The sequence below is a fragment of the Manduca sexta genome, chromosome 26 (genome assembly GCF_014839805.1).
Source record: "Manduca sexta isolate Smith_Timp_Sample1 chromosome 26, JHU_Msex_v1.0, whole genome shotgun sequence".
Taxonomy (NCBI): domain Eukaryota; kingdom Metazoa; phylum Arthropoda; class Insecta; order Lepidoptera; family Sphingidae; genus Manduca; species Manduca sexta.
In genome coordinates this window covers 13,073,345-13,088,213 of record NC_051140.1, presented here as the reverse complement: position 1 = coordinate 13,088,213, position 14,869 = coordinate 13,073,345, and the positions used below count along the sequence as shown (strand labels likewise).

At 32.5% G+C, this 14,869-nt stretch overlaps 1 protein-coding gene across 1 annotated transcript in view; it reads right to left on the bottom strand.

Moving 5' to 3' along the window:
* LOC115444671 overlaps positions 1 to 13,806 on the bottom strand; it is a 44,507-nt gene extending 30,701 nt beyond the window's left edge. The window contains exons 1-15 of the mRNA XM_037443138.1: positions 13,596 to 13,806; positions 13,424 to 13,519; positions 12,589 to 12,693; positions 9,801 to 9,982; positions 7,257 to 7,568; positions 6,719 to 6,923; positions 5,316 to 5,486; positions 4,700 to 4,822; positions 4,084 to 4,383; positions 3,787 to 3,954; positions 3,411 to 3,533; positions 3,001 to 3,306; positions 1,786 to 1,959; positions 1,325 to 1,459; positions 182 to 490 (exon numbers count right to left, since the gene is read on the bottom strand). Of these exons, the coding sequence (XP_037299035.1) occupies positions 182 to 490; positions 1,325 to 1,459; positions 1,786 to 1,959; positions 3,001 to 3,306; positions 3,411 to 3,533; positions 3,787 to 3,954; positions 4,084 to 4,383; positions 4,700 to 4,822; positions 5,316 to 5,486; positions 6,719 to 6,923; positions 7,257 to 7,568; positions 9,801 to 9,982; positions 12,589 to 12,693; positions 13,424 to 13,487 (2,677 nt within the window). The 5' untranslated portion in view covers positions 13,488 to 13,519; positions 13,596 to 13,806. The remainder of the gene's footprint in view (positions 1 to 181; positions 491 to 1,324; positions 1,460 to 1,785; positions 1,960 to 3,000; positions 3,307 to 3,410; positions 3,534 to 3,786; positions 3,955 to 4,083; positions 4,384 to 4,699; positions 4,823 to 5,315; positions 5,487 to 6,718; positions 6,924 to 7,256; positions 7,569 to 9,800; positions 9,983 to 12,588; positions 12,694 to 13,423; positions 13,520 to 13,595) is intronic.
* Positions 13,807 to 14,869: the final 1,063 nt, after the last annotated feature.

Here is a 14,869-nt window from a genome sequence, read left to right as displayed (position 1 = left end):
TGTGAACTATATAGTAAGATAAAGGTACTGAAATATATATTAAATTAAATATCCCGCGTCACAAAAACCTTCTAAAAAGTAGATAAAAAAGTGTTTACTTGTCCTTTAAGCATTTTAGAAGTACCTAATCATAATTACTATTTAGTATTTGCGCAGAAAATATAACAATAATAAGACTTACCTCCCTCTAGACCAAATGTTACTGTTTCATCGTAACCCTGGGACAAGGAAATCGGATCTTCAAAAAGCAGTCCTGTATTTTCCACGTAAGTACCTCTATAATGGGGCTCGGCAAATACAGGTATTTCTATTATTGGTCTCACAATCTCTATAATAACGCTGGTCCATACCGACACAGCTCTATCTCTCCGAGCTTCTATTTCCAGTATTAACTGATTGTTATCTTCAATGATTGTAGCCGGCAGAGGGTTTAATAAAGTTACAGAAACTATATTGTTGTCATTGGTTACTCTGAAATGTTCAGCGTGATCTGAAAATAATTATATTTCTATTATTAAAATCATAGTTAAGGTAGTTGCTAATTATATTATTTTGGTTTGTGTATTGGATATGAATTTTGGTATACATTAGGAAAGAATATAAAGAATATGAGCTTGAGCCTCAAAGCCCACTGGACCCGCTCCTTCTAAAATCAGTTACATACTTACATAGTAAGTGCTATAAAAATTTACTTGACAAGCATCATGGATAAGGCATATCATACTGGCTTGAAGATAAATAAACACCCCCACTTGGTGTTCAAGTAGTAGAGACGGAGTCAATATTTAACATAATAATTAAGTTAAGGATATCTATATCCTGGATGGTAGGTTCGATGGTGATAGAGTGTATATTGAATCTGTCCGACTAAAGACCACTGACGTACACGACAATTATCTAAAGTTGGCGCGTAGAACACATTACATGTTACATGTGTGAAGTGTCTGTGAATAAATAAGTGTCAGGCGTCAAGACAACACAATGCCCACGAGCAAAAAAATATAGATTGATGTTATATTTGCATTTATGTGTTTGTCCCCTCAATTATAATATAAAAAAAAATACATATTATGTAAAATTATATTGGTGTCAGTATTGCGAACGTGCCAGCTTTCGTTAACCGATTTATACACAAAATGTAAAACCTGGCATAGGGCTCGACGCGTTCGGGGATCAGCCTGTGTATATCCACTTTCATGGCAATAACTATATCGAGTTGGGATAATCACCTTTCCTCAATGGATACTCTATTTATACGCCGCACCACTAAGCCTTAGGTGCTATGGAGTCCCTTAGCCAGGGTTGTATAAAAAAAGGCACGTACCTCCTGTAAGGAAGAATGCAGTACCGGCATCATAACCCGTGCTGAGTATAACAGTTTCCAGAGATAAATGATTGTTTTCAATCGAACCTGTATAAGTGTGCTGCGAAAATCCCATTTGTGTCGGTTCGGTCATTTCTGAAAAGTATGTTATTATTTTAGGCGGTGTTTAATGATCATAACAAGAAAACATATTTAAAAAAAACTATATTTTAAAAATTTATGACTTCTTACGACTCATTATATAAAAAATAATGTCAACCTTGAATCATATACTATCCCGCTGCTGGACACGGGCCTCCTCTACTACTAAAAGTGTTAAGGCCTTAGTCCGCCACTATGGGCTAAGCACTCATAAATAAATTATAATGAGACCTACTTATATTACTTTATATTTTAATATTACCTGTTATAGTATTTGGTAGATTAATCTTAATTTTATATGAAACAATAAAACTACGTACCTGCTGGGAATCTTATTAAAAGGGCAGCATTTGCTCCTACGGTTAATTCTTTGTGCGCCAAGATATTGATATAAAGAACTTTTTCTCTGAATATGACATCTGAGGGTATTGCTGATATCAATGATAATATAACATTATTCCCATTATTAGTAACTTCAAAATACTGAGAATGTTCTGAAAAAATAATTATAACATTATTTTATCACTACTGCCGGCATTAAAGAAAATGTTCCTGACCTCGTAGAAAGGTTTCTTAGAAGGTTAATGGAGATTAAGTATAGCAATATCATTTTTAATATAATTAAATTACTAGATAGACAAGTCACTAGCTTGGTATTAGTAGAATAACTTTGAGCTAAATGTATTGATCAAACGCATTATGGCGACGAATCACAATTATTTTGAGGTAGACCTCGTATACCTTATTATTATATTGCATTTTACACGCATATTATCTTTATTGAAATGGAATATTGTGCTTCGATGAGTTGGGGAGAGGGGCATTACTGGATATTTTTTTACCAAAATTCATTTATTGCGTTTCAAATGTGTTTTATGTAAATACAAGGGAGGGTAGACTAATGTCTTATGTTAAGAAAAAACATAAAATGCATATAAATCAATTGATCAATTGCAACTTTTCGTTAGATTTTATTGTGAATGATAGTTTTATTAATTAAAAAATGAAATTCGTGTTTAGAAATTATAAATTGTTTTGGAATTCTATTACGTACCGTACCATAATTACGGTACTGTAGGAACTGTACTCATCGGCTTAACACAGATTTTTCCTTTACAAATAAACGTGTGTTAAACACGATACACGATAGTAAACGATTGATGTAATAATGTGATTCAACAACAATATTATATTTCGTTTTATGTGCTTTGAATGACGAGACGAGCTTGCCGTCCGTCGAATAGTAAGCGATACGGCAGTAACAGTAAGACATAAACAGTAGAAATACCATCCAACACCTTGAATTACAAACTATAGTTTGGTAGTACATTGCGCTCGCCATTCTGAGACCTGAGTTTTAAAGTCTTTTTATGTGCAATAGTTACACTGGTTACAATGTTCTTTAAAAGGGAAGACAACAGTGACGACACTGCTGCTTGGCGGCAGGAATAGACATTGCGGTGGTACCTACCTAGACGGACCCTCACATATGAGTGACCTTCGTATACTATTTTTGAATCAATAATTATCCTTACCTCCCTCTATTCTGAACCTGACGCTACTATCATACCCTTGTCTTAGCATGATATTTTCAATATCAATATCGTTTGTCCCCTTATAGGTAGCGTGGTAAATATTACGACTAAACAGTGGAGTGTTTTCATCCTCCTTTAGTATTTCCAAGACTATCGGCACAGTTGTTGTAACTGCGTTCAAGCCTTCCGCGCCGAGTGTTAATACGATAAAACTGTTGTCAGTAATAACATTGGTGGGAAGTGGCCTCGACTGTCTAATGTTCACCCGATTTCCTTCGTTCAATAACTCGAAATAACTGGCGTGCTCTGAAATATATTTATGAATGATGTCGTTAAATATTTCTCAAATAATTATTAATGCATTTTTTTTAAGTAATTAAAATAGAGATAAGTGTATTACAAATATTTACCTCCAGATATATTGAAGCTCACACTGCTATCATAACCTTCGCTCAATACAATAGTTTCGAGTGTTAACACATCTTCCCTTAAAGTTCCTTTGTAAGAGGACTCTTGAAAACCTAATATTCTCGCTGAAATACGGACCGTGGAAAAAAGTTAGGGAAGATTGCCCCATAAACCCTCACAGTAGAAAAGTAAGATTACTGAAAATTGAGAAAACACACACACACACACACACCTCACACATACTGAGAGATTACTTTCACGTAAGAACAAGATAGAACATGAAAATAAGGATAAAAAGTACTAGTATGAACAGACTGTGGTTTTCGGTTTACCTTATAAAATCAAATATAGTTTTTTAAGGTTATTTGTGTATATTACCTTCGGGTAAAGTTATAATAATGGCAGTGCTGGCGCCTACAGTTCTTGGTTTAGTGGCCTTTACCGTGAGTAAGATTTGTTGTTCGCTGTATAGCTCTGGAGGCAGGGTCGAGGATACCAGAGCGATATTAGAACCGTTTTGATTAAAGTCAAAGAATCTCACATGATCTGAAATAGTGGATTAAACACATCAAAATATTAAATATACATGAAATAACTTTAAGAACATCGGCTAAATGATATTGAAATTGTTCGATTTCAAATATACTACACATTATTATATTTAAAAAAAATTACCTCCAATTAATTCTATATTTACAGTCGCGTCAAAACCATTTACTATGACAATCGGTTCGATGGTCAAGCCTGTAGATGAATTATAAGATGCAGAATATAAGGCCCTTTCAAACACAGGAGTAATGTGATCGTCTTTAATTATCTCTAGCGTGACTATAGTCGAAGTTGTACTACGGTCAGTAGAGGCAACAACATGTAAATATATAAAATTATTGTCCAATATAACGTTTTCGCTTAGCTGTGACATTGCTATTGTAATTGTGTTCCCTTCTACTGTTGGAGTGAAATACGTTGAATGATCTGTAAAAATATGTAATTTTAGTTAAATGACATAGAAAATACAAGGCTCATTATATCTTTAATTGTTGTCTTAGATTTTTGTTGTTGATTAGATTAGATATAATAACTGAATCTCGTTAATAAAGCATATTGCGCGAAGCAATTCTAATTATATGATCAAAGGGGAATTCAATACTTCAGTACCCTATTAGTTTACATTGTGAATCAACATCAATTGAACATTTACCAAAAAAATATTAATGATGGAACCTAATATGTGAACTTAAAAAGTTTGTGACTTTCATTAATGTCATTACTTAAATATTAAACACCTTACCGCTCGATATGGAAGCATTAATGAGTCCGTCATATCCTTGGCGAAGTCTTAGTTGTGATAATTGAAGTCTGTTATCCTCAATAATACCGTTGTAATGCGCCCTTTCAAACTCCAATGGTATTACTGAAAAGGATTTCCATTTTAATAATTGTCGAGGAAGACCAATACCTGAATTTCTTTAGAAAAACTAATAATTTTACCAATACAAAACAGACACGAACGCTCTTTTTTTGCTTAAAATTCGCTGTGAATCAGTCATAAACAAAGTACCGTAGGTATTATTTTGCGTAGGTGTAGGATAAATTAAATTACTTGCTCATAATTAGAGATTCCTGAATCCAATAAGGTTTGTAAAGTTGATATAGTACTATATTTTTGAGCTGGTCAGGTATATTAGCAATACCATTTAGAAATTTATTTTAAAAACATTCTGAGACATGCATGTTGTACGTATACACTGTTTAAAATGTTTTCTAAACCGAAACATAAGATTGCTTGCACACTACTGCTTGGTGTACCGACCAAGGCTATAGACCTGCTATATATTGTCAATTAGAATAATCTTTGTTTAACTTATTACTCCCACAACACTGATACAAAATTCGGCTGGTTTTACCTTCTGGAAGTTGTACTATAACGGTAGCAGATGCGCCACTAGTATACGTTCGTTCGGCTTTTACAACAAGGAAAATTTGAGTTTCCAACATCACGTCAGCTGGTAACGGTTTCCTCACCCGGATAGATACTTGATTACTATTGGTGACAAGCTCGAAATTGTTGACATGATCTGTAATGGAGGAGTTAGAATAAGGATAATTATTATTAAGATTTATCAACATCTGAAACATAATATAACATTATGAACTTTGTAATTATTCTTAGTTCATAATTGTGTCTAAGTCTTAGTATACTAGTTTTACTTATTTGACAACTTATACCCTAGATTGCTGTCTTATACATCGCCTACTTCAACTTAATATATTATGATGATTACGTATGATATACTTTGCTATACAGACGAGCACACACATAACCATCAAAACTTTGTTAGTAATAAACCTGATAACTATATATTTAAGAGTAGTTATTAAGCGCCGCGCAGACTGTTCATTTATTGCTGAGAAACATTACAGTAAGTACCGTGAATACTTAATTACATAGAAAACTGTTCGTTGCTGAAGTTGTTACAGCACCTGTCTCTTTTATAGTAGTGTATGATAATGTTCCTTACGATCACGTTGACAGCATTTACATGAAGCCTTTTGTACTGAGTGGTCAAATTGATGGAAGAATATTATTCTATAACCATATTTTGAATGATTACATAGATTCTTTTCATAAAGTATTAAGACAATTTTAAGTTGATTTGATTTTCCTTTAATATTATAACTTTTGTAACTAACTGAAATATATGTATCCAAGCTATGAAATTGATATTCAACGGATGAAAAATTTCGGTAACACGTGTGTTCTAGGTGAGCTCGAACATAACTAATTGTCGGACGTCAAGTGCATGCAATTATTGTGCAATAGCTGTGCAGGGAATTCCAAAAACAAAATGGGCAATATTCTGTAAAGTTTTAAAAGCTGTCCAATAAGATTTGCCAATTTATAAGTTTTATGGATCGTTTTTGCGTGTATCTTACACATATTTAAACAACTTGTTAGCATATAAATGTATCCTATATGTACAATACCATTTGCTTGTGGCTTTATGGTATGTTTCCCGGTTAGGAAAATATACATACATAACCAATATTTATAGATTTATATCACCAACAAATGTACTAGTAGGTACTTGTGTTTACAGAAACGCATTAATTTGTATGAATATGTTTTCACATACGATACATTTTCGATAGTACACAGATGATAATTCATGACCTCATCGACAAAAATGCTTTCTGATTATCACCGATTAATATCTTTTGATTGCGGATACTTATGCATTTATGTTTTTTGTTTAGTTATACGATTTTAAAGAACGTCATAATATATATTTTGTTGTAAAAACTTTACCTCCATCTAAATCAAATTTTACGTCATCGTCGAAGCCTTGCTGCAAAGAGATAGGTTCGTGAACAAGTTGATGGTCTCGTGAGTATGTAGCCATGTAGAATATCTGTGAAAACACAGGCTCCACTGGTAATTCGAATTCTGTATCACTTTTTATCCGAATTGTAGCGTGTGTTGTTATCGGAGGATCATTTGTATTGTCCACGTCCTGGAAATGAAAATATAAGCGTCAACATGGTTAACATAGATATAATTTAGCGTTAAAATTTTCATATACTTTTATTGCCGTCGGATTAAGGTGTGTGTGTTTTTACTGATGACTCGATGTTAATTCGGCGAGGAGGGCCCGACTGACTCTTGATGAAAACTGTCGTAAAGTTATAGTTTTGTTGCTGCGATTTGTACGACCGGGAGATCATACCAATTCAAAATCTACCAATTCCATTATTTTTTTTAAGATTCGACAACACACCTCTAAAATCACGATTTTTCAACAAATTAAATATATTTCTGTAATATTAAGTAAGTAAAACAAGCTAACCGTCGCACTAATCCTTAGTGTGATAGGCTCTTGAATTGTCCTGATGAGTGTTTTTGTTCGCAGTACAGCTTTGAATTCTTTTGGCCTAGTAGACAGCGACGAATCATAAGCAATTTCAAAAAGATCGTTTTCCTCGATTGCAAAATCAATTCTTTGTGTTGTTAGATCTATATCTTGTACTGTTATACCGTCATTACATCCTGTAACTAGAAATCCAGGAGGCACAGGAGTGGCAATTATGAATTCCAACTCGTCGTTTGGAATAAATACCGGTGCATTGTTATTTGTGTCGTCCACATTGATGATAACGACCTGGAAATATCAAATAGCTCATAATAGTCTACATTGTAAATGATAAAGTTCCTATCAGTAACAATATGATAGTGCTACATGTATAAACTAAAGTCATTAATAAACATTTGATAAAATATTTTTTTAGGATATTCAAATGCGTATGCCAATGGCCTTTACTTGTTAGAATATTGATTGCTTTATTGCTGTGGATTGCGGAACCTATATTTGATATACAATTTTGGTAATGGATACTTGTGAGAGTTTTTTTGATTCCAAATGTGCACTTTAGTAGTTGTGTCAGTGCGAAAACACCAGGTCGTTTTTTGATTCGAAATTTGCACTTCAGTAATTATGTCAGTGCGCAAAGACCCGGTCGCTTTTTGATTCGAAATGTGCACTTCAGTAGTTGTGTCATTGCGAAAAGCCCAGATCGTTTTTTGATTCGAAATTTGCACTTCAGTAGTTGTGTCAGTGCGAAAAGACCAGGTCGTTTTTTTTGTTCGAAATTTGCACTTCAGTAGTTATATCAGTGCGAAAAGACCAGATCGTTTTTTGATTCGAAATTTGCACTTCAGTAGTTATATCAGTGCGAAAAGGCCAGGTCGTTATCGTAAATTTTTTGATTATTTTGATATATAATAACTGCATACTTATTCAATAGCTTATGTTTATCAGCGACTCCGCTTGTTTGGACCTATTTCCCTCAGGTGTTTTGGATGGAAAGGTATATATTTTGGAGTGTAAAATTACTATTTTAGTACTCCCATTCTATATACACGGGGTACTCCCCTGAGTTACTTCGTATAAATCTATTTATTTTGTCTTGTCTACAGTACAAATAACCAAGCAAGTTCAAAGTTATATAAATATTAACATCACGTACATTTCTTTCATATCTCAAATACTATGTCTTTGATCTAGTGCCTAAACTTAATTATGTCATTCTCAGAAATTCTAGGTGGAATATCCATTAAACATGTCTCTGGCTAGACATACATGTTTTAACTTCGCAATTAACAGTTTCATTGTAGTATTACACAACTCAGCGAAATTTATGAAATCTACGTCGCGTAGCTGGTAATTATTTCAGTGAACTTACATATATTTTTATTATAATTAACAATTGATGGTAACTAGCGAGTTTGTGTATTACCTAAGATTTGTTCGGCAGCTTTATTTAATATCTAGCATTTACCACTTCTACATATTCCACCCGTGTAGAATTCGTTTTACGACCCTACGGAAAATACAATTTTAATATAATATGTACTTATAGATATAATCTATGCATTTATCAATTCCTTTCTCTTTGATTCTTTTTTCCATTCTAAGATTATACCAGTATATAATAGACAAAAAATTACGATTGTGACAGAATTACACCATGATTATAATGCCCACGGCGAGATTTTGACATTGCCTTACCAAATTAAAGCAGAAACTAATCTTTTTAAAAATAATGCTTTACATAATTTACTCGAATTGTAGATATAAATTAAAAATTGTAAGTTTGGAACAAAATAAATTAGAATAAAAAGTAATTGTAATTTTACGTGGCCTAATGCCACTATTACTTCAAATAATTCTACACAGCACATCATACTTTCACTCAGAAATACATTCACATATTCGCAAAAAAGTCAGTAAAGCAAAACCAGGTATTTGTTGAAAATATTCGTAAAAATATTTTTGGCAAAATGTTGGCGAGGGTAAAGACTAATGGTATTTGGTTTGTTGAAAGATTAATTAATGGTGTGTGGTTGGTAATGTCAAAATGGCCTTGTATAACTATATGATCTTAATAAAAAGGCATTTATCAATTTAGACGTCTAAAAACAATGATTCTATTACTGTATTATATACTGCCCATTGCTGAGCACAGGCCTATTGAGACGGTTTAGGCCTTAATCCACCACGTTGGTCTAATGCGGGTTGGCAGACACTACATGCTTTTGTAATTCTCAGGTATTTAGGTTTCCTTATGATGTTTTCCTTCACCATTATAACAAGCGATAATTCACAAAGAATACACACATAACTTTAGAAAGTCAGAGGTGCGTTTAGGTTTTGAACCCGCAGACATACGTCTCGACAGACCTTTCCTCTCCTAACTGGGCTATCGCCGCTTATTTATTTATTATCATCATCATTTGTATAATATCCTTACAGGTTCCTTAAACCTAATACAATATTGTCGCTATTAACTAGTATATAAGTATAATCAATTTTATATATTATGGGACAACTTACCAAATTCCTTATATCACCGTTAGTACATCTAAAATTTATTGTAATGGACATAAAGAGTGAGGTTTCGTGTCTCTCGTATTCTGGATACAAGTCATTAGTCCGTATCACCAATCTTGAGTTAATTAGTTCCACTTCTACATAAGGCCCGCGGTTTAAGAGAGTGCCATGATCCACGGTCATTCCTGAAAATCGAGTTATTGCATTGTAAAAATATTTGCAAATTATTTAACGCTGGTAATCTTATATATTTAAATAATGTGTTCTCCTTATGTTTTGTACGGAAGGTAGAAAACTAGTTATGAGTTACCATAATACAATCACGACTAGGATCAAAAGCGACATAGTTTGAAATTGTTTTTACAAACCATATTAACAAAACAAAAAAATTATATCCACTATGTGATATAATATGTTGTTATAGGATTTCTTAACTCTTTTTATGTAAGGTTACGTAATCCCGTTACAAAGGCACTTAACACCACCAAAATTGAAGTAAAATGTTTGTTGACATCTATTTGTAGCGATCGGTTAATTTACCTGACATTAAATTTTAACATCAACATAACATATGAAATGGTAGCAGTATTGTGTACACTAGTACATTTTAAATTCATAGATATCCTAGATAGACACTACTTAAGTGTGAGTCTTCTAATTATTGTAGCAGTGTACCCAATGAGATTGAATTAAATATTTATAAAAATCAGATATTGCTTATCTATGTCACATATCGTGGGCAAAATTATCTACTTATATGTAGATCCATCGGTTTAAGCCATGCGTTTTCTGTCAATAAGTGTTAAGGACATTAATACCTCAAATTACCTTGCCCGGACTTACCCGAATTCGAAATGTCGCGGTTTCATATCATATTAAATTCAATTTTTGTTTTTATATCTATGGTAACTTGGACGGCTTTACTTTGTCATCTAAGCGTAAGAGATTTAATTACTTAGCAACATATAAAATAGGATATTTTGAAATGATATACAAATTATAACTCGAGTTACGCAAATTCGACTTACGCGGGTATCATTTGGTACCACATATTCCGCAAGTTAGGGTACTGTAAGTACGTTATATTTCATAACATTCAAGGTGCTCTAAGTTCTTAGTAATTTCCTCAAATATATTTTACTAGGATAATGAGTTTCTCAAAGTTAAAAACATTCGAGCATTGATAATGTTCAAGTCGCGTGGTAGAGCCTCATTGTTGTTTTTTATGTTTTGTTTTGTTGTTTTTTATAAGTGATGACGATTTATCGGGGCTGTAATATTGTTTCATAGACACCTGTGGTAGAGACAACAAGTTTTCCATTTACATAATAATATATAATACTCATGGCAAAACGCTTTAAAATTATGAAATTGCCAGTAACTCTTTTATTCGCAATTTAATTCTTTAAAGTTTGGTAAAGTAATTATGAATCTTTGTCAATTCTTTCCCTATTGTTCATAGAAGTTAGTGACAACTTTCTACCAATTGACCCTTTGCACGGTTTTTAACCTTATAAAAAGTCCTAATGCAGGACTTGAAGATTAGATGACATACTCGGTTTATCATATTAAATACATAAGATAGTATCTTTTGTTTGATACATATCTATTGTGATTTTATCAAATATCAATTTATAAAAAGATTTTTTGCTTTGAACCCGACCGATACTTAAGTTAATATCCGTCTATCTCAAGTGCCACGTCAAAGACATAAGAGTGAAAAATTGCTGTATCAAAGGCCTTAGTAATTGATTGTTTTTATATTCACTTTTCTCGTCGTTCTATCTGGGTGAAAATGTTTCAATTTTTGTTACATTAAATAATCACTATTAGACTTTCCTCGCTGACCTGGTTGTGGAATCAACGTATGGATGTTTTAACTCTACATCCTGCTTATAAAAACAAGACTATTTGAAAAAAGGTTTCAATTTTGAGCAAAATGAACATAAAATGGCAGAAAATAAAATATGATTTTCTAAGGCCTCTTATACAGAACTATTATTATTCAGAACACTAAAAAATTTAATTCAAACAATATACTCCATACTCGTACATATTGAAAAGATTTATTAAATGTTTGTTGCTTTTTGAAAGCGGACGACGTAAAAGAAATCATTTTTAACCGTTGTTTGCAGTTGAAGTTTGTTATTTAAATCCAATTTTATATATCGACACAAGAAGATTAAATTATATGAAATTTATGCGGTGCATAAATTTATATAGTATAAGATTAACATTGCTAGCTAAGTCAGGGAGAAAACCGAAGGGCGGAAAATAATAATAGATTTTAACACTCGTTCCACAGTGAAAGGTGCTTGGTTGAATACTCTCAATTTTGCTCACGATCCAGTTGTATAACAAATGATGGATGAATAAGGAAAGCGACCAAAATTTTAAGGAAAACGATTTAATATCGTAAAAAACTTATTTCCGCTTTGCTTATTCGAAAGCTGTAAGGGTTAACCAAAATAAAAATCAGGTCTGAAACATCTTGTGCATGTCTTGCGAACAGTGCGACAAAGAAAAGTATCGATTTATGGCCAGGTGTGAAACGCCTTGTGCCGCAGGAATGGAGAGTATAGAAAAAACCGTGTCTCTTCAAAAGTGTTTACGACTAAGGGTTACTTCCGGTTTTGAACGAGTGTAAGATATAATGGGAGAAAATGCCTATAATTTTTGTCAATAGGACATGATCTGTGCAAAATTTTATTCAAGTCTATGAAGTACCTGCGTTTATATTCAACACATTGCAAAAACATTAGATTTATAATAAAATTTGTTTTGTACTTACGATCTATACCACTTGTGGCTCTGTCTAATACTTGTCCCTTGTGAGTATCAAGTATAGTCACTGCTATTGGTATGTTCCATAAACTTATGCCTTCCATGGTACATCCTGTAGAAAATATAAACATAGATTATGCAATGCTTTAATAATACAAAATACCCCTTCTTTATATTTTTTACATAAATTTGAGGTTACTATTAGAATTCAACTATGAATTAAAGCGATGTCCTCAGTTGAACGGCGCGCTAGCCGTATTTTTAGATGCTATCTATTAAATATTTATATCACATATAGACGAAAAATCAAACACCTTAATTCTACAATATGTTATCTTTACTTTGGTTGTTTAGATTCTTTTACAATATCGATATTGCTTTCATTAATTTCGTAATACCAATGCCACTAAAATTGATGATTTAAAGCTTCTCCTCCTAAAGGACATATTATATTAATATGCAACCACTGTTCCATAGGCAATTTAATAGGAAATATTTTGGTCGTTTAAATTTTTGAAAAAGAACTGAAATTATTCTAAAGTAATTATTCGTAAACCTTTGCATATTCCCGCCCGTAACTCATGCGCCGTAAATGTATGGAATTAATGCTGAAGGCCGTTTGCTCAGGGAGAGCCTTAACTAAAATATGATGTTGGTTTTTACTTTGGTCTGACTGTTTTAACAAGCACGATAAGTTTGTAATATTCTTGAGTTATACCATAGTTAATTGTTTGAATTGATAGGTATAGAACTAATAACCAGTCTCAGGGATATGATATAAGTGTGATTAAAAAATGCGAAGTAAACGTATACTATGTCATCTAAAAATACTGAAAACTTACCATTGCTTATTTGGAAGAGACCAATTATACTTAACAGTAGTATTAAAGATGTTAAATGTCCCATTTTTATATATGAAATATAATTGACTCACATCACTGAAATATGAAAATTACTAAATTATTATTTTTATAATCAAACATCTATGAATATTTATTTCTAAAAGTTACCCACCGAAAACCTTAAATTTTACATTTGCTACTTATTTTTACACTTTTTAAACTGAACATACAGTAGTGTCACAGCAAAACATCACAGGATAAAAAATCGTTTACTTTGTGAACGCTTCCAAAGATTCAACGTATATAAATAGTACCACAAAAGAACACTAAATAATGCTACATACGTCGGATACTTAAAAAAATAACACAGTACTGAACAGAGATAGGTATCACTGGATTGGTAAAGATTATGGTATCTATCGATTGATATCTTTGCGAGGAAATGACTTGATACCATTATCTTATGGTGATAACACTACGAAAATTAATTATAACAATAAAAAAATTATGAGTATGCATTCTTAGGGTAGCTCCGGGTAAACGATTTATATATCAAACAGAAGCGGTATTCGAAATTATCTACTGTTCTATCTTTGTTCTTTGTTCTTGTTATTGAAACAACATTACCTACTAGAATAAGCGATGAATTTCATAATTTCTTTTCCATATTGTTTATATAATTTATCTTAAACATTAAGGCATGTTTTATCTCGATATGTCACGAAGTTGCTCAGCTGAGTAGAACGACGGCTTATTCTAGTTAAATGAGACGAAAAACCGCCACGAAGGCAAGGCCTGGAGGGTGAGCAAGGGATATTACGTCAATTTTATCCATTGGATAATATAATTTCACGGTATACATATTTTCACACGGAAGAAGATCTTTGAATATATTTATTTTATGAAGAAGCAAGTTCGGAGAAAAGTGCAGAATATCTTTTCTGTACCTGACTTTCTAATTATTGAGCAGAGCAAGTTCGAATAATGCTAGTTGAAAGGTCATACGTACACATTAAGTACTTACCAGTTAGCATCAGATTTATTATAATTACTATGAAGAAGAAATATGTTTAAAGACATAACGTAGGCTTATAAAATATATGTTGTCATGGGAGCGGGCCACGTTTTTATTATTCATCTTAATATGGTACGTTGGTACATCATTAATATTCCCATTTTAAATAATGCTTTTTTCTTATAACAAATGTTGGCTGTGTATCTGCATGTAAAACTTTCCGTGAACTCATCAGCATACGCGAGAAAGCTCGCGGGCAAGAATGATTTATTCATTAGTTTTATACATCTCTTCAAAATTATAGGAAAATGGAATGTTTTATGCAACTATATATTTAAATAAAATATTTTACAAGAACGATGGGTATATTTATACATATAATATAAGCATACGTGTTATAAATATTCCTAAATACGTTCTTATTTTATCTT